Source organism: Gymnoscopelus microlampas (assembly GCF_963454915.1).
Source record: "Gymnoscopelus microlampas genome assembly, chromosome: 21".
Taxonomy (NCBI): domain Eukaryota; kingdom Metazoa; phylum Chordata; class Actinopteri; order Myctophiformes; family Myctophidae; genus Gymnoscopelus; species Gymnoscopelus microlampas.
Genome location: NC_139958.1, coordinates 37,672,915 through 37,694,876, shown reverse-complemented (window position 1 = coordinate 37,694,876; position 21,962 = coordinate 37,672,915). Strand labels below are relative to the sequence as shown.

The 21,962-nt window shown below is 40.7% G+C and overlaps 1 protein-coding gene across 1 annotated transcript in view; it reads right to left on the bottom strand.

Annotated features, from left to right (window-relative positions):
• The window catches only part of pitpnm2 (phosphatidylinositol transfer protein, membrane-associated 2), a 71,951-nt gene extending 52,418 nt beyond the window's left edge, over positions 1–19,533 (bottom strand). The window contains exons 1-4 of the mRNA XM_084047712.1: positions 19,415–19,533; positions 18,140–18,391; positions 10,554–10,663; positions 6,134–6,424 (exon numbers count right to left, since the gene is read on the bottom strand). Coding sequence (XP_083903838.1) covers positions 6,134–6,211 — 78 coding nt within the window. The 5' untranslated portion in view covers positions 6,212–6,424; positions 10,554–10,663; positions 18,140–18,391; positions 19,415–19,533. The remainder of the gene's footprint in view (positions 1–6,133; positions 6,425–10,553; positions 10,664–18,139; positions 18,392–19,414) is intronic.
• Positions 19,534–21,962: the final 2,429 nt, after the last annotated feature.

The window sequence follows — 21,962 nt, the reverse complement described above, 5'->3', positions numbered from 1 at the left end:
AAATGAAATGTCTCTATTAGTCTCGAGCTAAAAGGTTTGGGAACCACTGCTTCAGAATACATGACCAAAATGACAGCTCATCAGTTACAAACAACACCATTCATTGTTTTTCCCCCAACAGTCTGGGACAACATCACCTCTAGAAATACTCGAGGCCACATTTGACACCGACAGTGACAACATGCCACCCTGGGAACAGCAGTATTAGTACACCTCTCAATAACCATAGGAACATAACTTTCACCCGATTCTGGTTTGCTTTCAACCCAGATCTCCCTGCTACACTGTCAGGAAACGTCATAGTTCAATCCTTAGTGTTAATTTCAACTCTGAAGAGTGTACAAATGTAACCAAATGGACCCTCATGGGCCCATTTGGGTTCCGCTGTACACACTTCGGAGTTAAAAGGGATAATTCAGCCCAAAAAACATTTTTTTTCTATCCATTAGTCACCCCATGGAGACTTGAATTCATGATTTGTTTTTGTTTTTGTCGCAAGACAATAATTTGATGACTAGCTGACCGGTAGGCAGCGGTTCCGGTAGGAGACACAAAGGAGGCTCTTTGTGTCTCTCCGGGAACCGCTGCCGGTCATCAAATTATTGGCTTAGGAATGCGACAAAAACAAAAACATATCCATGAATTCAAGTCTCCATGGGGTGACTAATCGATAGAAAACAACTCATTTTGAACTATCCCTTTAAGAACAGACACAGGATTAGTACTGAGGATGTAGAATCTGCATAGCTGCTGCTGCTGGTGTCTCATGAGCAATAACACGCGCGCGCGTGCGTGTACGTGTACACACACACACACACACACACACACACTTTCTTTGTGGCAGGGTGAAAGTACTTCATGCTACTTAAAGGAGCACTCATTTTCAGCCTTGTCTTCATATAATTGGTCCTCACTAATGCTCATTATATGATGATAGCATTTCTGTCTAGTGCCTACTTGCTCTGTGTCTCAGAGGAGGGCTGGGGACAGTTCACCGCCTACCAATGACATAATCGCTATAGGCATATTTGATAAATGCAAACAAGATTTTTTTTTGTCCCTTCAAATTGACACAAAAACAATTTGAAGGCTTTTGTTGTTGTTTTGTTATTTTGGGAGAATTTTCCAGCCTTTATTTGGTAGCGACAGGAAATGGCAGGAGACGGGGAAGGACATGCAGCAAAGGGCCTCAGGTGGGATTCTGCAGCTTGTATATCTGCTTTGAAGTCTAAAATGACAGATGCTTTCCCGGTTTTAATGGGTTAAGTAAAAATATCTTGATGATTGATGATACAGTATAATGAGATACATACAATTTAGGCATCAATTGGCCCTAGTATGTAAGTTGACTGCCCTATTACACTGTAAAAATCCACAATGTTAATTTCACTCAAAAGAAATCGACACATACTGTAGGTCCAAACACTCCATATTTGACTGTGAACTGTCATGGATATCTGATACTGTACATGACCTGACTCCGTGAAGAGGTGCTTACTCGAGTGGTCTGCCTGAACTTGCTCCCTGGCTTGCTTTATTTTCACTACCGCAGCAAGAAGACAAGAGTGTAATGGATAGCGGACAAAGAATGATGCGTGGCTGGTTGTGAGCTCGTTCGAGAGGTTTACACACGCGCACGCACACGCACACACACACACACACACACACACACACACACACACACACACACACACACACACACCCCCCCCCCCCCCCCCCCCCCCCCATGTGGGCGATGTATATGTGAGGTGTCTGCAACACTGACGTTAAGCTCAGGTCCTTCACAGTTGTTCCTCATGCTGTCAGCGTCACTGAAGGTTGGTATGCGTTTGTTTGTTTATTCCCACCACCACCCCAGCACCGCCAGTGGGCTCTGCTTTCCCTAAGGGTTCTGTATAATTCTGTAAAATAATAATCTCCCTGCTCTTAAATGGTTGTCTTCTAAATGTGCTGAGCAGGGAGAAATATATAGCCGAGCCTGAACACCAAGATCAAATATCACATTCACAATATAATGTTTACATTTTATAAATAAAATGTTTTCGGTCTAATTGTGGCTTATCGGACGGAAATGAGAGAAAGTACACAAGCATGAAACGTACACAAGTTAAGTAAGAGAGTAAAGGATGAGAGAAACAAATGGTCCAAGAACAAATAGAGGGTATCACTGTACACGTCGGGGACAGCATCATGGGCCTGACTTTGCCGAGGGTCTCATTTCTGCGAGGCTGAACTGAACCCTGAATAATTAATGACTCAGCAAGGTGACCATATACTGTAGAGCAGCAGGTCACACTGTGCTGTACACTACCTTCCATCCTCTGGTCTCTGCTGTCCTATTGTAGCAAACATTAGCTGCCACCACATCATCCTTCACTGGATTCACTGGATGGACAGAATTTTAGGGGTGCGTCAGTTAATCAAACTAATAGGTTTAATCGATTATTAAAAAAATGGATTTTAATAAAATACGTATAATATATGTATATTTTTATTATTGGTTGCAGAAAGCATATTTTATATGTTTTTTTGTAAATAAATGCCCTACTTCGCCACTACAGTGTCACACAAAAGTAGGAAAAATAGCCGATTTACAAGCTCAAAGCATTTTAAGCATGTAGATCGGTTATTATCGGTTATTAGAATTCTGAAAAGTAACGGTTTTGAACAGCAACAAAATTATTTTTCTTTTTTTTAATACAATAGCGACAATAGCTGATCTACAATCCCAAAATGCATCGCAATGTGATGTGGCGTGGGCTTGCAGGTCAGCTATTTTTGCTATGCGCTGTACAACAAAGCATGTGGGGCTTAAGTGGTGAAAGCCTATTGACTGTGGAGGAAAAGCCAAACCATATACCACAGCCAACAGTCATTGCTCTTCCTTGACATTAATGGTCCTGGCAAATCTTTGATGCGTGCTTCAAATCATTGTGCTGTCGGGAAATTAATCCTCTCCCACACAACCGTAAGCCAGATTATACAACGGGTAGTTCCGGCCAAGCATTCTGATGAGTTGGAATAGGCTCTCCAGCTGTGCTCAAAACACAATGAAGGAAACCTAGCCGTGTTCAAATTAAATAATACATCACTATAAAATATTAGTCTGCCAATGATTAGAAATAAAGCCAACTGTTCACCCTTGGTATGACTAATGGCATCGTCCATCAGCTGTGCTGGTGACGCGGCGCTAACGCTACCAGTTTAGAAATGCATGAGAAGTTACAACAAGATTAAGCTAAAAAAGGAAGTTTGATGTTTTTATACAGTACTGTATGTGTTGTATCTATTCAGTTTAGGGAAATCCTATGATCTCTAGAAAGCATTAGCTGAAGTTGGCTACAGTCTCATTCAAGACCTCATGTATTTCAGATATAACACAAGCAAAACGTTTCTATTTTGAGAGCGAATTGCCCCAAAATATTTAAAATATATATACATATTATATTATTTAGTTTTTTTGGCAGGGAGGAGTGGGACGGAGGTAAAAAAAGAATTGGCTACTCTAAATTAAAAAGAAAAAAACATTGTATAATTCCATTATTACACTGGGTGTGCTTTACCATCATTATTGACACTGTCATGTACAGCAGTGTTTCCCAAACAGTGGGCCAGGACCCATTTTCTAATTAATGAATCAATCATTTAACCGATAGTGTCAATTGATTGCACAATGTGTGCTTTATTTGTGGTCAATAATGACAGTACAAAGTGCTAGTCTACTTGTGTTTGGTCAGTGTGTAGTTGATCCCGTGCAAATCATGGATGAACCAGAATGTTGCCTTTAACCTCCACTGACTGTATGCCGATTTAACCCTTCATGCAGTCGACGCCTGACCATTACAACCGTACAGTTAACACTTTTATGAATCTCTGAACCAGACTTTCTTCCGGCCAACAGTGAAATCTTTGTAGCTTTTGGCCCGGCGATGATAACACTTTCAACTTGTTTTGAGGTGGAATTGAGGTCACAGTTTGTGAGTCATCTTTTGATAGTTTTTCTAACTGGGGCAGAGCGTTCTTTGTTCCGCTGTCTTTGAATCTTGGATGCAAGTTGTTGCTCTCCACATTTCAACATTTCGTTTTTTCTTAGTACAATGAAATAACATTGTTGTACAAGAGTGTAGCACATACAGTAAGTAGGGAAAACTCATAACGTGTAAAAAATGGCACCCGTTGTGAGCTTTTAGATTAAGATTTTCTATTTTCGCAGTTTACATCTGGCTTTGAGTGTTATAAATATTTACCTAATGAAAAGTATTAAAGGGATAATTCACTGTGATTTTTAAATAACTTTTTTCCTTAGTTTTTTTTATAATTTTTGGGGAAGAAAGAATTATAAAATAATAATAAACTAAAATAAATGAAAAGAGTAATTGAAAAAACACGGCCCCCTCATGCAAAAGAAGGACAATATCAGTCACCAGAAACAAGGATGTGTGTTTTCAATTAATCTAAAATGGTTAAAATGGAGTTTGAAGTTACAATAGGTTTATATATAGGAAGGGGTTGTGTCTGATAAAATGAATATCAAATATCTAAAAACTGAATCAAGCAACTTAAAAACTGTCTGAAAACTGCACATAAAAGCCTGAGTAGACGTTAAAATGACTCCAAACATGTTTGAAAGTGGGCCCGGACCGCTAGTCAAGTGGTCCGGGCACCTAGGCTCTAATGTAGCCTGACAGCGCGCCGTGGGTTCGAGTCCCAATCCCGACGGGCTTTGCTGCATGTCACTCCCCATCTCTCTCTCCATTTCCTGTCTGACTTCACTTCACTATCAATAAAGGCAACAAAAAAAAGCCATGTTTGAAAGTGAAATATCCCTTTAACAAGAGCTTGTGATGATAAATAATAACTACATTGGATCATTAGAATACAGGTTCTTCTTTCCATTTTGTAATAGAGTCTTTGGCAAAGGTTTCAACCCAACAGCGACAAAATGATGTTGTCTCATAAACCTGTAATTAGTCTTAAATGATTGCATAAACCTGTGTTGTGACAACGTACAGTTCTTAATTACCGTTTAGAGATTCATTTCCTAACATCCTTCCTCTAACTGGAAAACTATCATTATTTTATCACAAATACTTGAATAAATACCACACTGAGTAAAGATTAGTGCATTTGATTAATGAATTAAAACATGCCACAGTACAGTACACGTGTAGAAATATAGTGTACAAATAGATATAAACAATTAACAAAACTGGTAACAATATTGTCATAACAAATGCAGAAGAATGATTTCTCTCTCTCTCTCTCTCTCTCTCTCGCTTTGTCTCTCTCTCAAATACATAATTATACAGTACATATCAGAATATACAGTATTGCTATGCTACAGGTGATGTCACTGGTGGTTACTATGGCAGCAGTCTACTGTGATGCATAGAAGGAGGTGGGGTCCAGCACTATGCATTTGTGATGGTGTGTGTGCGTGTGCGTGTGTGTGTGCTTGCGTGTGTGTCGCATGCATGTGTACGACTACGTGCGGTCATTTGTTTATGTCACCATAAATGATATGATCATATATGAGCTCTCTCTCCTCCATTGGATAAAATTGGTATCCTGACCTGAAAATGTATTCTCTGGAGATTCAGGGAGACCCTGTTACTGAACAAACACTATAGCAATGAGTACTATCAGAACATAGAGCTATTTAACACTTAATTTAAGACATAAATATCACTGTACCTATAATAAATAAATAAAATCAAACACACGACTCAGTAGGTTTGCTCAGGATATGGAAAAAAATATTCTGGATACATTGTTAGTGCGTGTGTGTGCATGTGAGTGTGAGTGTGAGTGTGCGTGTGTGTGTGTGAGAACAAAGAGAAACACAACCCAGAAGACATATGGTGCAGCAGGTGTTGCAGAGGAACTTGCGTTACCCTCTTGACCCTCTCCTGTTCAACAACACTATGACGTCTCTGACGCCTGTGAGTGACCTCGCCACCCTCATCAACCCGAATTCACCCTACCAGGTTAACCACTTAAAACACCTGTGTAAGTCATTGACCGGGGTTCCCCTGGGCTCTATAATAGGGCCCTTCCTTTTTTCAGCCCCTTCACTAAATCTTTTCGTGGAAAATAGCTGTCATTAAAAGCATCAATCAATCAATCAACTCACCTGGATCATGTAGAGCTGAGCGATCCGATACTCGTCCACACTCATCGGCATGGGGATGTGGTACTCCTTGATTAACATGGTTGTGCTTGACGGGGTAGGTTGTGTGTGTGTGTGTGTGTGTGTGTGTGTGTGTGTGTGTGTGTGTGTGTGTGTGTGTGTGTGTGTGTGTGTGTGTGTGTGTGTGTGTGTGTGTGTGTGTGCGCGGTTACAGTATATGAGGAGAGCGGACCTCGTGGAGGTGCACTACCCAAGCACCATGTGCAAACAGCTTGACGTCATTGTCACTCGGGCCTGTCGAGGAGAAGAAAGAAGCACAGTGCAAAAAAAATTGATGATACTCCGAATATAATATCAATTCAGGGTATAGATATTTACAGCATAAGGATACATACAAATGGAAAATCTACTGGCCACAGCAAGCCAACAATACCACAGTCCACTGTTCTTGATGCTTTACAAATCTGTTAACATTCTCCGTGACTGAAACGAGTGTTGTGATTGGTCGAAAATTATCGTTTCCGGGGGAAATGCGTACGACGGAAGTCCCGCCCCTATAGGCGCTCTCTGCATTAGGTCGTGACGAGGCTTTTCTCTTCGCAGATGAGTAAGGCTGAGAAGGGCTCACGGTGTGTGTGGTTAAATGAGTGTTAAATTGCTCTACTGTATATTCAGATACTAATCACTGCGATAGAGTCTTCCTCTTCTTGTTTTGGCTATAATTCAGGGGTCGCCACATCATCTATTTCCGTTCTGTGCATCTTCCTCGGTCAGTCCCAGTCCCAGCCACCTGCATGTCCTCTCTCACTGCATCCATAAAACCACCTCTTTGGCCTTCCTCTTACTCCTCTTTGCCTGGCAGCTCCATCTTCAGTATTGCTTTTGCTTTATCACCCAAACCTTTCCAACCCGGGCTGTCCCTCTAATGTCGTCCATTCCTGATCTCGTCCCTCCATGTCACTTCCTAATGAATGAATCGTAGCGCCCTCAGTCCTGCCACCGCCAGCTCCACCTCCTGTCTTTTCATCAGTGCCACCATTTCCCAGCCGTACAGCGTAAGCCAGTCTCACTGCTGTCTTATAGGCCTATATACGCCTTCCCTTTCACTCTGGCTGGTACCCTTTCAGTGACAAATCACTCCTCCTGACAATTTGTTCTCCATCCGTTCCACCCTGGCCGCACTCTCTTCATCTCTCCCCTCTCCACTCCCCATTACTTTGGGATACAATTGAACCCGAGTATTTAAACTCCTTCACCTTCACCACCTCATACGCGCATACATGCATACAAACATACTGTCATACTGCTGCTGCATAAAATCCCTCTTCTCTCCGGTGCATACACCTCCTCCCTTCCAGAGAGACAAGAAAAGGGCTCAGGGCCGATCCTTTGGCGTAAACCCAACTCCACCTTGAACCCATCCGTCACCACTGTCAACGCTGTTCTCATAATATGAGGCTATGTTATATCCTGCACCATTCTGACATACTCTTCTGCCATTTATGACCTGAGGCCAATTCTACAAATGCCAAAGAAGTGGATTCTCAAACTTTTTCGTGCCAAGGACCCACACATTTATATGTATTTGGCCGAGGACCCCCGCATCTGATTTTTTTTTGTGCCAGGGACCCCCCCAGAAGAGAAGATTTGTGTAAAAAGAAAATGAATCTGAATTTTTCAAACAATTTCAAGATTTTTCTAAAATGTTTGCAGCTTGTACATCTGCTTGTATATCTGCTATTTTTGAGAACCCCTGTTCTAAACCAGTGGTTCTCAATCCGTGACCCCCAGGGGTGTCCCCACATGATTTTGGGGGGGGTCCCCAGATGACAGTGAAGTGACAATGTAAGGACTTTTAAGACATCTTTATACAAAAAAACTAAAAGAAGATGACCATTACTGTATAAAAAGTAATCAACAAACAAACCGGTCAAACATTGGCCAAATTGTTAGATAATATAAGAAAGAGCCTCACAACGCCAGGCGTTGTGAGCTTGTAGATCTGCTATTTTCACAATATTTATCTGTGGAACCGAGTCAAAAAGGTTGAGAACCCCTGTTCTAAACCACTGTTCTAAATCCTAAGAGTTTTAGGTTAAAACAAAAGACGTGACGTGTTGTTTTCCACTTTCTTATTTATTTTGAAAGTATAAAGTCATTAAATTATGTCAGTCAATTCTTTGCATATTTGTCATATCTGCACTGTGGAATTTCTGTTTACGAAGCCTGAACGCCAAACAGAGATCACATTTTTATCTAATGTTCAATGCCAAAAAACGCAATTAAAATCATCTATCCCAATTATTTGAGTGACAATTAATCGTCAAGTAAATAAAATGTCATGATGATGACAGGCAGCCCTAGACAGACACACGTAGGGCAGTCACCTGTTGCCTTTCCTCTATTAAAACAATATTTTCACCAGAAGACAGAAAGTGCCTTGGATTTATTTTCCTTGTTAGTCTGCAGTCTGCACCACACTGGGGAAACAAAGCAGCACTTCTTGGACACTTGTGTTTATATTCTCTGCCACTCCTGACTTCATTATGCAATACCTCGCCTCTCTCTCAGCAACAATGGTGGGAAGTAACTAGTACATTTACTCAAGTACTGTGCTTAAGTACAATTTTTACTTTACTGGAGTATTTCCAATTTTCAATACTTTTACTTCTACTCCACTACATCTCAAGGGGCAAATATTGTGCTTTTACTCCACTGCAATTATTTGAACTTTAGTTACTAGTTACTTTGCAGATATAAAATATTATATTCTAAAACATACATTAACCACTTTAGCCGTATTTTATACCTAGGCTATTTGAAAATAGCCGATCTACAAGCTTGTAGATCTGCTATTTTCAAACATTTTAGTACTTTTACTTTTGGTCCTTTAAGTATATTTTGTTGCCAAAGGTTTTGTACTTTTACTCAAGTAACATTTTGAACACAGGTCTTTTACTTGTAACAAGAGTATGTTTATATTGTGGTCTTACTTTTACTTAAGTGGAAATATCCGTGTACTTCTTCCACCATTGCTCAGCACCCTAAATGCTTTCTCTAGGTCCACAAAGACACAGTGTAAGTCCTCCTGACCTTCTCTATACTGTACTTCATCAGCTATCAAAAAATAGCAGATATACAAGCTCATAGCTTGTGCTTGTAGATCTGCTATTTTTGAAAAAACTTTATCTTGTCAAAGACCCCCCAAAATTATATGTTGTTCCAGCCTCCAGGGACCCCCCAGAAGCAAAGATTGTGGTTAAAAATGTTGTTTGAAAATATATATATATATTCAAAGAATTGCACAAATGTTCAAGATCTTTCAAAAAATAGCAGATCTATAAGCTCGTAGCGCAGCACAAAGACACAGTGTAACTCCTCCTGACCCTCTCTATACTGTACTTCTCCATCAGCACTCTCAAGTGCATCTCTGTAGTGCTGTTTCTTGGCATAAACCCATCCATACTGCTGCTCGCTATAAATGTCACCTCTCCTCTTAGCTATAGCCTCTACTACTCTTTCTCATACTGTAACTTCATGCTGTGGCTCATCATCAGCTATGATAGAAATACTCTGCTACAAGTAAAAGTCTGGAATTCTACATTTACTTGAGGAAAAGTACAAGGATATTGGTAGCAAAATGTACTTAAAGTACCAAAAGTAAAATTGCTAAAATGTCTGAAAATAGCTGATCTACAAGCTCGCAATGCGTTGCGAGCTTGTAGATATGCTATTTTCAAATAGCATAGGTGGTGTAAAATAGGGCTAAAGTGGTTATTAATGTATGTTTTATAATGTAATCATGTATATCTGTAAAGTAACTTGTAACAAAAGTTTTCAAATAATTGTAGTGGAGTAAAAGTACAATATTTGCCTCTGAGATGAGTAGAAGTGAAAGTATAGACAATTGTAAATACTCCAGTAAAGTAAAAGTACCTCAAAATGGTACTGAAGTACAGTACTTGAGTAAATGTACTTGGTTACTTTACACCACTGCTATAGAGTGCTAATAGAGTGCTATACAATAGAGTGCTGTTAGAGTGTTCGTTCAATAACAAGTGGGGTTTCCCCGTCTCTACAGCTCTTTAGCAAACAGAAAATACATGTACAGGTCAGGATAACAACTTCATCCAATCAGGAGAGAGAACTCACACATGGATAAAGGACAAAACAAAGTGAAATTGGAAGTGATGAAACAAATAAATGAGCACACACAATTAGAACTGGAACACAAGCTGCTAAATTGTCTTTGTGGCGTTCTCTCTCCTGGTTGGATGGAATGTGTGATAATAGAGCTTCAGCTTTTAAACAATAAGCTTTTTCTAATAACCAAATAAATATATATACATAACTTTAAAGCATCCAAACCAACACCACCACAGTCCACTGTTTTGTCTTCTTAATTTACATATCATTTACTTACTAGTAAGCTACTTCCCATGTGTGTCCTGGTGCGTGGCTCGCCATCCCTGCTCCAGATATATTACAAGGTAATCCAGTGACCCAGTGACATCCCCATAATGCTCAGGCAACCTAAATCCCAACAGAGAGAGAGAGGGGGAGAGAGAGAGAGAGAGAGGGTGAGAGAGGGTGAGAGAGAGAGAGAGAGAGAGAGAGACGGCTCTTTGTCTGTAGCCGTAGAAAAAGCAGGTCCCTTCATTTCGTCGAGTGCAGGAACTATGCCGAGTGTGCCGGCAGTGGTGTTAAGTAACTAAGTACATTTACTTAAGTACTGTACATAAGTAAAACTTTTAGGTATTTGTACTTTACTTGAGTATTTCCAATTTTCATTACTTTTACTTCTACTCCACTACAGCAAATGTTATACTTTTACTCCACTACAATCATTTGAAAACGTTAGTTAGTAGTTACTTTGTAGATTTAGATTGTTATTACAAAACATACATTAACCACTTCAGCCCTATATACATTTCGGCCATTTGAAAATAGCCGATCTATAAGCTCACAATGCGTCGCGATGTAGAGCTTGTACTGTAGATCGGCTATTTTCAAAGGATTTTTATACATTTGAAAACTGAAATGGGACATTATGCATAATGAGTACTTTTACTTCTGGTACTTTAAGTACATTTCGATGCCAATACTTTTGTACTTTTGCTCAAGTAACAAAGGCTGTTCCTGAGAGTGAGAGACTGTGCACAGGGAGCAGTGATCGACGGCCACGCCTCTGCCAGCAGATACACCCCTCTAGAGACCTACAAGTCTACAGGGGCCCCGCGCCGGTGTGTCTCACTCCCCTCTCAGTGAAGAGAGAGCGTTAAAAGGGGAAGGAGACCCTAGTCAAATGTTCTAGTTTGCTTTCCGGGTTCAGGTTCAAAACTACAGCAGGGTAAAAAAAAAACATGGCAGTCTGACCTGACACTGCACACTGAGACGTGAGCAATGCAGCTGCAGCTAATACAATTAATAAAGGGTGTGTTACATTTAGGTGTGTCACTGTGCGTTCTAACACACCCATTATTAATTTGATTAGCTGCAGCTGCTTTGCTCACTAGCCTACCACACTGTAGTTTTTTAACATGAACTGGAAAACAAACTAGAATCAGCCTAGGGTTTCATGCCCCTTGAACCACTTATTTGTCAAAGATGTTAGATCTACAACAGCTTGTTGATCTGCAATCTTTGAATAATATTTTTTACATTTAAGAAATATATAATAATATAATGTTCACCTATAGTGCCATTCCCAAAATAGGGAGAGCAGGTTGAAAGTGGTTAAGTGGAATGTTCAGCCCCGCTCTCAGAAAAAAACTGCTGGCTATAGCCATCCAATGTCAACATGCCTTTATCCACATAAGCCGGTTTCTTGTCCATTTCCTCCAGCAAAGGCGTCCTCAGCTGCCCACCGGTGTAATGTGTAATGTTGACCTCAGTGGACACAGACTGTAGTACTGTACAGTACTGTATGTGTGCACCTGCCACAGCACCACAGTAAACAGCAGACTCCACTCACACACACACATGAGCAGCCAATGCCATAGACCAGTTGAGGAGTCACATGACCTCGCCCGTTTAATCTTGGAGGGATTAGCGAGATGCATATTACTGAGGCCGTCTTGTGTCGTGCGTGAGAGGGGAACAGTGTGTGTGTGTGTGTGTGTGTGTGTGTGTGTGTGTGTGTGTGTGTGGGGGGGGGGGGGGGTCTGTTTGTCTGTGCAGGTCTATGCTACCTATTGACATTTGGTTTGGTCTTAGGGGTTTGTGCCGCGTTAGTTCACCTGCCTCAAAGTGACCTTCTGCTGTACCAGTGATAAGACACACAGTGGTTGGTTTACAGCAGCGGTGGGTCAGGGCCCACTGGAGGGTCGTGAGGATAGGGTTAGTGGTACCCCCGAATAATTGCCAAAACAGTAAAAATGTTCGGATAATATGACAATAATAGTCATGGTATGTTTTCTTTAAAACCTTGAAAGAAATTAGGTTTCTTTGTGGTACCGATAAATAGGAACTTATGTTATAGTTCCATTGGTCCAAGCCGGAACAGTTGATTGATTGATTATTAAAATAATACAAAACAAAAATGTATGCGGCCCACCCATCTGATGTGATTTGATGGATGGGGTGCAAACGCTTTCAAGATTTTCCAGTGGGCCTCGACCCAGAAAAGGTTGAGAACCACTGGTTTAGAGTCACCTGACAATCTCTGTATAACAACATGATTATAGAAGGAGACTTACAGAGAAAGCATGACTTAACCCCATGAACCCTAGCATCTCTATTCTAAGAGGAGCATTCTGCGAAAATTGCCGATCTTGTAGATCGGCTATTTTCGGCAAAGATATCTAGAGCAAAAACAGGAGAGGGGCCTAGTAAATATAGCCCTTGGGAATACTGTCATCTAAGTATAAGCCGGGTTTAAGCGGTATCATGCTGCTAGCTTGCAAATAAAGCCACGTGTCTTTCTTTATCCACAACATATCACGTCTGTTCTGTGCTTTAATCTAAGATCTCTGACAAGCTACATTACATAACCAAGCTATATGACCACTTAACATAAGCCACAAACCCATAAACACCAAGCCTTTTATACAGCCTGATGAAGTGTCTAGAAAAAGAGACATAAAACCCCCATTAAGCAAAGAGTGAAACAGACAGATCCATGCATGGACATATTGGACAACCATGCATTTCTCCATCCTGGTGAATCAGCACATCAAAGCCATTTCTGAAAGGAAAGTGTGTGCCACGACTTGGACCAGCGATATTACATGACTTAACAGTTTATCATCTACCTTCAGGGCCATGCTAATTAAACCTGTCTGTCTGTCTGTCTAACCGTCTGTCCGGCACACAAGCTATCAATCAAGAGAGGACAAGGAAGAAAACAGAAATCGTTATTTAAATTCTATCAGAGTGAGTCAAATTGTACATATGTACACTATGTACACACTGTATATGATATATGTCATTTCTACACATTACTACTGTACACTGTCGTGTGTGTGTGTGTGTGTGTGTGTGTGTGTGTGTGTGTGTGTGTGTGTGTGTGTGTGTGTGTGTGTGTGTGTGTGTGTGTGTGTGTGTGTGTGTGTAATACAGTGCGTTGTCTGTATTGTGTTTCAACTGTAACATATTGTGTTGCATACCCAGTAGCAACACACACACACACACACGTTACGGTTCAGTCACCACTAATGAGCCGAGCACTACTAGCCTGAACATAGACACATTCTGCAGCATGGGCTCTGAGCTGCCTGGCACATCTCATGTACTGCAGTGGTTCTCAAACTTTTTCGCGTCAAGGACCCCCAAATTGATATGTATGTGGCTGCGGACCCCCATCCGAAAAGAGTTTGTGCCAGGGACCCCCAGAGGAGAAGATTTGTGTTATTCAAAATCATCCAAATATTTGATATTTTTCAAAAATGTCCAAAAATGGCAGATGTACAACAGGACCACTGGGGGCCACTTTGAGAACCAATGATGTACTGCACTTCAATTACATCTTTCACTCGAGCCAGTCTGGGCAATGCTTTCTCTTGTCTGGGCCTACGCCGATACCCAGCCTGTTCACCAGCGTCTAGACACTGCTTCTAAACCGTCTATGAATTGTATTATTCATTTGAATGTCAGCTTCATTCTCATACTGTATGACTGCATTATTTGATTCATTGTACTGTAAGTTCACATTGTTATGGGTACGTCTGAATGGGCTGTTATGTGTCCTAGTATAGACAGTAAACAGGCTGATAGAAAGAATGTACACCTGCGTAGTGTTCATGGGAGGGACGAATGCAGATCCAAAACCCTGTATCGGGTCCATTTGGTTCTATTTCTATTCCCTGGGTTAGATTTGTATCCTCTTAGAATTCTGTATTCAGCCACTATTACTCTCTTGTCAGTTTCAGGAAACATTCCGAGGCAAGCAGACACTGAACCGTTGAATTGAAGCTTGATTTCTATATTATTTCTTAATAAATTAATTAATTAATTAGTAGAAATGTATAAAGACTAGGGCTGGGCCAGCCCTAACTCAAACCCAAAAGCACAGTCTGGTTGAGTTCTGCTTATGGTAAACCATCCCGGTCGCGTGAATTCACATTATCATGTGTCTTCTGTAGACCGGTCTTCACGCAACAGGGATGGTTTACCAGGCTAGACTTCTGCCTCAAGGCCAAAGAATAAACATCGACCACACTAGGAGAGATATCAGCTGATGGCTGAGTCAATACCTGTGCAATAGCAATAGAAAATAGACATACAAGAAGATTCACTGATGACTGAATACTGCACAGTGGGCTGTTCTCACATCTTGCAACGGTACCTCTTGCATTACATGTGTATATTTTTCAACTACATAAGCCAGATTTCTGCTTATGTGTAAAGGTCTATTGTGGACTATAGTGGTACTCACACATTTTCATGCCAAGGACCCCCGAATTGATACGTGTTACGCCACGAAAATATTTTGAGCCAGAATTAGAAAGCTATAATCTGACCTGCCATCCTTATACAGTACAATTCGCTCACTGGATTACCTTGGCTTCTACAGTAGCTGGGGAAATTAAAGTTGTCAAGAGTTGACAAGTGGCCAACTCTGGCACTGCAAGTTTGGACCCAAAACATAAACGACCAAAACGGGCTCAACCAATGGCCTCGACTTGCGGGCTTGCGCATGGAGGTCGTTCATAACGCAGACGGATAAAGGACAATAATGCACAAGCTTATGGGCCCAACGTGTCATCAAACCCACTGGCCCAAACCCAGGAAGTATGCGCTGGATGAGCAGGTTTCATTGAGATGAGTGAGCGGGGATTTGCGTTCCTTCTCCAGATTTATGCATCCCTATTTATATCCTATTTATATTTGAAAATAGCCGACCTACAGACAGTACAAGCTCACAAATGCTGGGTTTCCAGTTTCCCCATATCAGCCCAGCACTAGCCTGGCATTGGCCAGACTGATAACATGGATCCACTCTCACATTCCTCCCTGGAATCAGTCTGGACTTCGGCCCATAGTGAGCAAGTATGAGAAATCAGAAAATGATCGGGCCAATCAGTGACTGCGTTTCAACTGCTGTCCGTACAACAGTGAAAAGCATCAAAATTGTTTTCTGATTTCTCATACTCGCTCCCTATGGGCCGAAGTCCAGACTGATACCAGGGAGGAACGTGAGAGTGAATCCACGTGATCAGTCTGGCCAATGCCAGGCTAGCCCAGCACCACATCACACATTATGGCCTCGCACAGACTTGTATATGGAAACGACGGCACAAGTAGCAGTAGGCAGTGCGGTGTGGTGTGGTGTTGTCTGGTGTGGGGACTTGCCAGAGGAAACCCAGCAGCATCGTTACATTGCACATTTGCAACATGTTGTGAGCTTGTAAGATATGCTATTTTCTCTATTTGTGAAATAGGGTTGAAATTAAACTGTTCCTCACCCCTGTTGACCCCCAGAAACCCTCTCAAGGACCCCTTTGAGGACCACTGGTCAAGACCATTTAATAAACAGCTACTTGATAACACACTATAGACACTATAAACCTTTTGTTTTCCCAGGATGTCATGCACTAAAACACAGATGTAGTAGTAATCTGTTTTTTTTGGTTGTTGCTGTAGCCAACACTGTAGTCATTGTTTTGTTTAACTGGTTTTCATACCCTTTCTGTGCAAACGAAGATCCTTGCCAGGCCTCTGGTCAATTTTCTTTTTTACCATGGCAGGATATACACTGATTACAGTACTACAATATTCTTCAGATCTTAAGTATAATGAATCAGATGCAGCCACACGCCAGAGCAACACACACGTTCATAACACCAAAACAGGCAAGTACAACAACATACACTCTGATCACGTACTGTATCAAGTACAAGTTGTTCCTCAAAGTACTATATGCTATACACTCTGATCATATGCTGTGCCTCCTCGTATAGTTCAAACATACCTGTTGATCTGACATTGTACTTTATTCTGCACATTTATTCAGTCCAGAGAAAACGACAGAAGCAGTAATAGGTCATCACATACAACTATCAACATCAAGATGGCACAATTCAAACTGTCTTTAGATGCACAGTCAAATCCTCAGTGTCGATTTATCCATCTGTAACTCAGAGAGAATACAAATGTCCATTTGGTTACATTTGTATATTCTCAGAGTTAGATTAGCATTGGGGATTTACTATGTATTCCGGGTGATTTCCCCACTGTCACCGGCGTACAGTGGTCAGGAACCTCCGCTCCTGACTGATCGTGCCGCACATGACAACCGCCCAACCCCACCACCACCATTAAAAACATGTTGCACACCACCGATCTCGCCTCATCGGATGGACAGCAAACGGAGCGGCCCCCCCAAGCCTCGTTGGATTAGTGTGCGTGCAAACACCATTAGTGGTGAACTTATCAATTATAGAATCGCAGGCACCCAAAAACGCACGGTATTCATCCCAAACGGCAAATATGTATTTGCCCATGCCACAAGGCAGTAAAAGCCATGCATTGCATCATGTATCCCACCCCACCTACTGTGGTAACAGACGCCTACCTCTAAAACCAGAATAATTATGGTATCTTCTTCCGCAAACACATCTCTCCTCCATTTGCGGTTATCCCATTCAATCCGGGAAAGATTTCTTTAGCTATTAAAAAAATAGCAGATATACAAGCTCATAGCGTGGCACCGAGTGCTATGAGCTTGTAGATCTGCTATTTTTTGAAAAATCTTGAAAATGTGTGCAAATCTAAAATACTTTGTTCCAGGGACCTCCAGAAGCAAAGATTTTTACAAATGTTTGCTTTAATATATATATATATATATATATATATATATATATATATATATATATATATATATATATATATATATATATATATATATATATATATATATATATATATATATATATATATATATATATATATATATTTATTTATTTATTTATTTTTATTTTTATTTTTTTTATTTTTTTTCGATTTGCACAACATTAAAAAAAAAAAAAAAAGTAGCAGATCTACAAGCTTGTATATCTGCTATTTTTGAATAGCCAAAGTAAAAAACAATGGTTGTAGCTCATGACTCAGATGCGTTCCCGGATTGAATGGGTTAAACTGCTCTGGGGTGCAAGTCAAATACCTCCTGTAACAGCCAGGCATCCTTCCTCCACGTCGCTCCCATCATCTCATCCACCTGTGCTTTTAACCACTTAAAAACCCTATACACTTTGTTGCATAACAGCAAAAATAACTAACCTACAAAGCTTGAAGACTTAGTTGGTAGATCGTCTGTATTTGTGGGAATATTATTCGCCTTATTTTCGTTTGTCTGCTCCTGCCCGGATGTTTGTCTATGTTTGCCTGTTATGTCATGCTCGAGAATAGGGATGCTACAGGGTTCATGTGGTTAAACCGGTGCAGACATGGGGAGAGAGAGAGGAGAGCGAGAGAGTGAGAGCCACGCTGTGCTGTGCATTCCCATGCTAAAGGCTATACAGAACAGAGACAGTATATTATTCACACGCAAAACAAGGCAGAATCATTTACCTTACAGTAGGAAACACCTAAACCCAGCTACACCAAGCGTTCCGCTGAGTTTGAGGCTGCTGAGCGGGCCATTCATTCCACGTCTTGATCCCAAAACACAAACGACATGTAGCAGTTCAGGCGTTGTATTAGCAGCCACATTGCTACTGACCAGGGTGCTCTGCTGTGAAGCTGCTGTCAGTGTGCTGTCTGCAAATCTGGCTCAAAACAACCGCAAAACGCAGATGAAAACGCTGATGTTTTAAATCCTCACTGTGGAATCAGAGGAGCAGGTATCAGGTCTCTCTCTCTCTCCCTCTCTCTCCCACTGCCTCATCCACCCACCGCTCAGTTTTTCTCCCTTCCCTCTCTCTCTCTCTCTCTATCTCTCCGTCACTGCCCTCCTCAGGACCGGGTAAGCTCTGTTACCATGGAGATGCATGAGGCTGCCGCCCGATTGGTGGCTTTTGTTGTGATGCAGGAAGTCCGACGGGCACAGCCTACTAGTTAATAAATGCAACTATAGGCTCTGTAATGATTCCCTCTCTCCTTCTCCTCTAGCAAATCCTGCTCTTCCATGCTTTTTCCCATCCATTTCATTCCTTTTTTTCCACAAACGCCATAGTGACTAAGAATGGTTACAAGATTCAAGATTATTTATTGATATATCCTATCATACAAGTGCATGCTCCTATATAATGCAGCAAGAGGGGAAATATTAATAAAACCAATAAAAAAGCAAATGTTGTATATGACTAACAGACACACCATTATTCTCACAGTACACAAACAGACCAGGTCCACCAGCATAGATAATATCAAGGCTCATTCAATGAGGTTGATCAGACTCATATGACGTATACAGCACTTTGAATGTCCACAACCTCTTATAAGTGCTTTCCATAGGTCAATAATAACAGCTTTCCGATTGAGGAAGAATTATGGAAGAATTACACCTTATATTGTGATCATGTTGTTCAAAAGGTGATAACTAAGGCTCTCTCCATGCTTTTAAATAATAATAAAAGTCTGCACAACAGCATTGCTCCTAAAATATGACCCTTGCGGGTCCATTTGGTTCCATTTGTACACTCTCAGAGTTATGGGGGTCCTTGAAATTAAAAAGTTTGAGAACCAATGATCTAGGAATAAATAAAAATAGTTAAAGTGCAGCTCCAAGTTAGTAATAATAATGTTAAGTGTACAGTAAGAATATCAAAAAGTAGTGCAACATCAATTCAAAATATTACTGTAAATTAAATGGTAAATTACATGGTATCGGAATGGCATACTCACTGCTACCCGCATTTTAGTGTCGGCAGCTTTTCCGTACTGCTATCGGTATCGGAACAACTCTAGTCGAAACAACAAAGTATAACTCAGGCTTATGTGTTTATCTCCATGGTGTCTGAGAGTCTTTCCTGGTGTAGGCATTACTCACCTGAACTATCCACAGAATTTGAATGAACCATCTGTGTCGTGCCGCCGTGAGGCCTCGGCTCTTTGACTATCAAATCAGTGAATGAACAATGTGCTTGTGCTCTTGATGAATAACACAAATGTGTTTTACAAATAGACCTATTTTTTTTCCCACATGGATTCCACTCTTGAGGTACACACACGCCATCTGTGAATGAGTGTGTGTGTGTGTGTGTGTGTGTGTGTGTGTGTGTGTGTGTGTGTGTGTGTGTGTGTGTGTGTGTGTGTGTGTGTGTGTGTGTGTGAGAGAGAGAGAATGGGATGCACAGTGTAAGGGGCGCCATATAAATGCACCATTTACCCTCTCTGCCTACAGATACATCTGGGGAAATCTAAATTCAATATATTGGCAAGAACAGCAGCAAGAACCTCCGCTAAACAAACCTATGCCCACTGCTTTGAAAGCCAATCCTAATACATAGACAGATTATCAGAGAAATTCAGGTGCCAGAGACGGCGCAGCAGTAAAAGTTACAGATACAGGCCATAGAAGTACAGTAGGTACAGATGAGCAACATCACAATAAAGACACCCTCAAACAAATGATTAACGGTAGGGTAAGTGATATTTTTTGGTTAAAACAAAAAGTATTTTGTTAAAAGGTTAAAATACTATATTCTGATAGTAATCATTGCTATAGAGTGTTTGTTCAGTAACAGGAGTCTCCCCGTCTCTCCAGCTCTTTCATAAACAGAAAATACATTTTTCGGTAGGTGTCAAAATCTCAGCCAATCAGGAGAAAGTACCCATTTTTAAGCTTAATTTGTATAGTGTTCCAGTTTAAATTTTGTCTGCTCATTTCTTAGTGTCATCACTTCCAATTTCACTTGTTTAATCTGTATCCTGATTGAGTTCTCTGTCCTGGTTGGATAAAATTGGAAATGAAACTGAAACGAAAATGCATTTTCTGTTTAATAAAGAGGTGGAGAGATAAGGAGACTAATTTACTGAACAAACACTCTATAGCAATGAGTACTATCAGAATATAGAGATATTTAACACTTATTTTAACTTACCCTACCTTTAATAAAAGTATACAGACGTGCAGTACACACACACCCTATAGGCCTATAGTATACAATCATCCCGCCTGGTGCACAACGATAAAGAGACTAGCAAGGTAAGCCTGGTTATGACGTCAGTATTAAATATACAATATATAATCCTAAATGAATAATCTTAAATCCTTCCGTATACCCCCCTCTCTCTCTCTCTCTCTCTCTCTCTCTCTCAGAGCTGCAGAGACGGACACACATCCTCACAATGAAATGGCTTGCTGATAGGTACTCCACCCAGAACACACACACACACACACACACACGTTTATATTACTATACTTGTGAGGACATCAACACTTTAGGACAGCCATGTTATGAATGCCATTTGAAAATAATAATTGCCATTTTAACCGTAAAGCCCAAAGCCAAAAAACAGCAGATCTACAAGCCCACAACGCGTTGCGCTGCGACGCGTTGTGAGCTTATAGATCGGCTGTTTTCCGGTGCATGACACGGGCGCGCAACTAAGTATAAATCATGCTCTAATTCCAATCCCTAAACCTAACCTCTAAGACACCTAAATGTCTTATCCTGACCTGAATGTTTTTCTAATTGTAAACGTATCTCTAAAAAACGTTTTGTTTAACTATAAAACAACCATTTGTCTTGTGAGGACCAGGAAAACGGTCCTCACAATGTATATTTCTCCAAATTCTACTATACTTGGTCCTCGCAAGTATAGTAATACAAACACACACACACACACCTTCCCTATCGGATGATCAGCAGAAGCCAGCTAACAGAATCAGCCTGCGTTCTATCTATTACATTACACTAAACACCTCCGTTCCACTGGGCTCCCGCCTGCATATGAATGTCACTCGCTCCTCCTGTATGAATGATGCTACATCTACACCTTATCAGAGTTCCACACCAGACCCATTTCCACACACACAGTGGTGGAAAAAGTACTCACATTTTTTACTTAAGTTAAAGTATCAATACTGCAATGTAGAAATACCAGTCCGGAATTCAAAATGTAATTGAGGCAAAAGGACAAAAGTATTGGTATCAAAATGTACTTAAAAGTACCAAAAGTAGAAAGTACTCATTATGCAGAATGTCCCATTTCACAAGTTTTCAAATGTATAAATTGTATAAAAGATCATTTGAAAATAGCAGATCTACAAGCTCATGTATGTTTTGAAATAATAACCAAAATCTACAAAGTGACTAGTAACTAAAGTTTTCAAATAATTGTAGTGGAGTAAAAAGTATAATATTTGCCTCTGAGATGTAGTGGAGTAGAAGTAAAAGTACAGAGAATTGGAAATACTCAAGTAAAGTAAAAAATACCTCAAAATTGT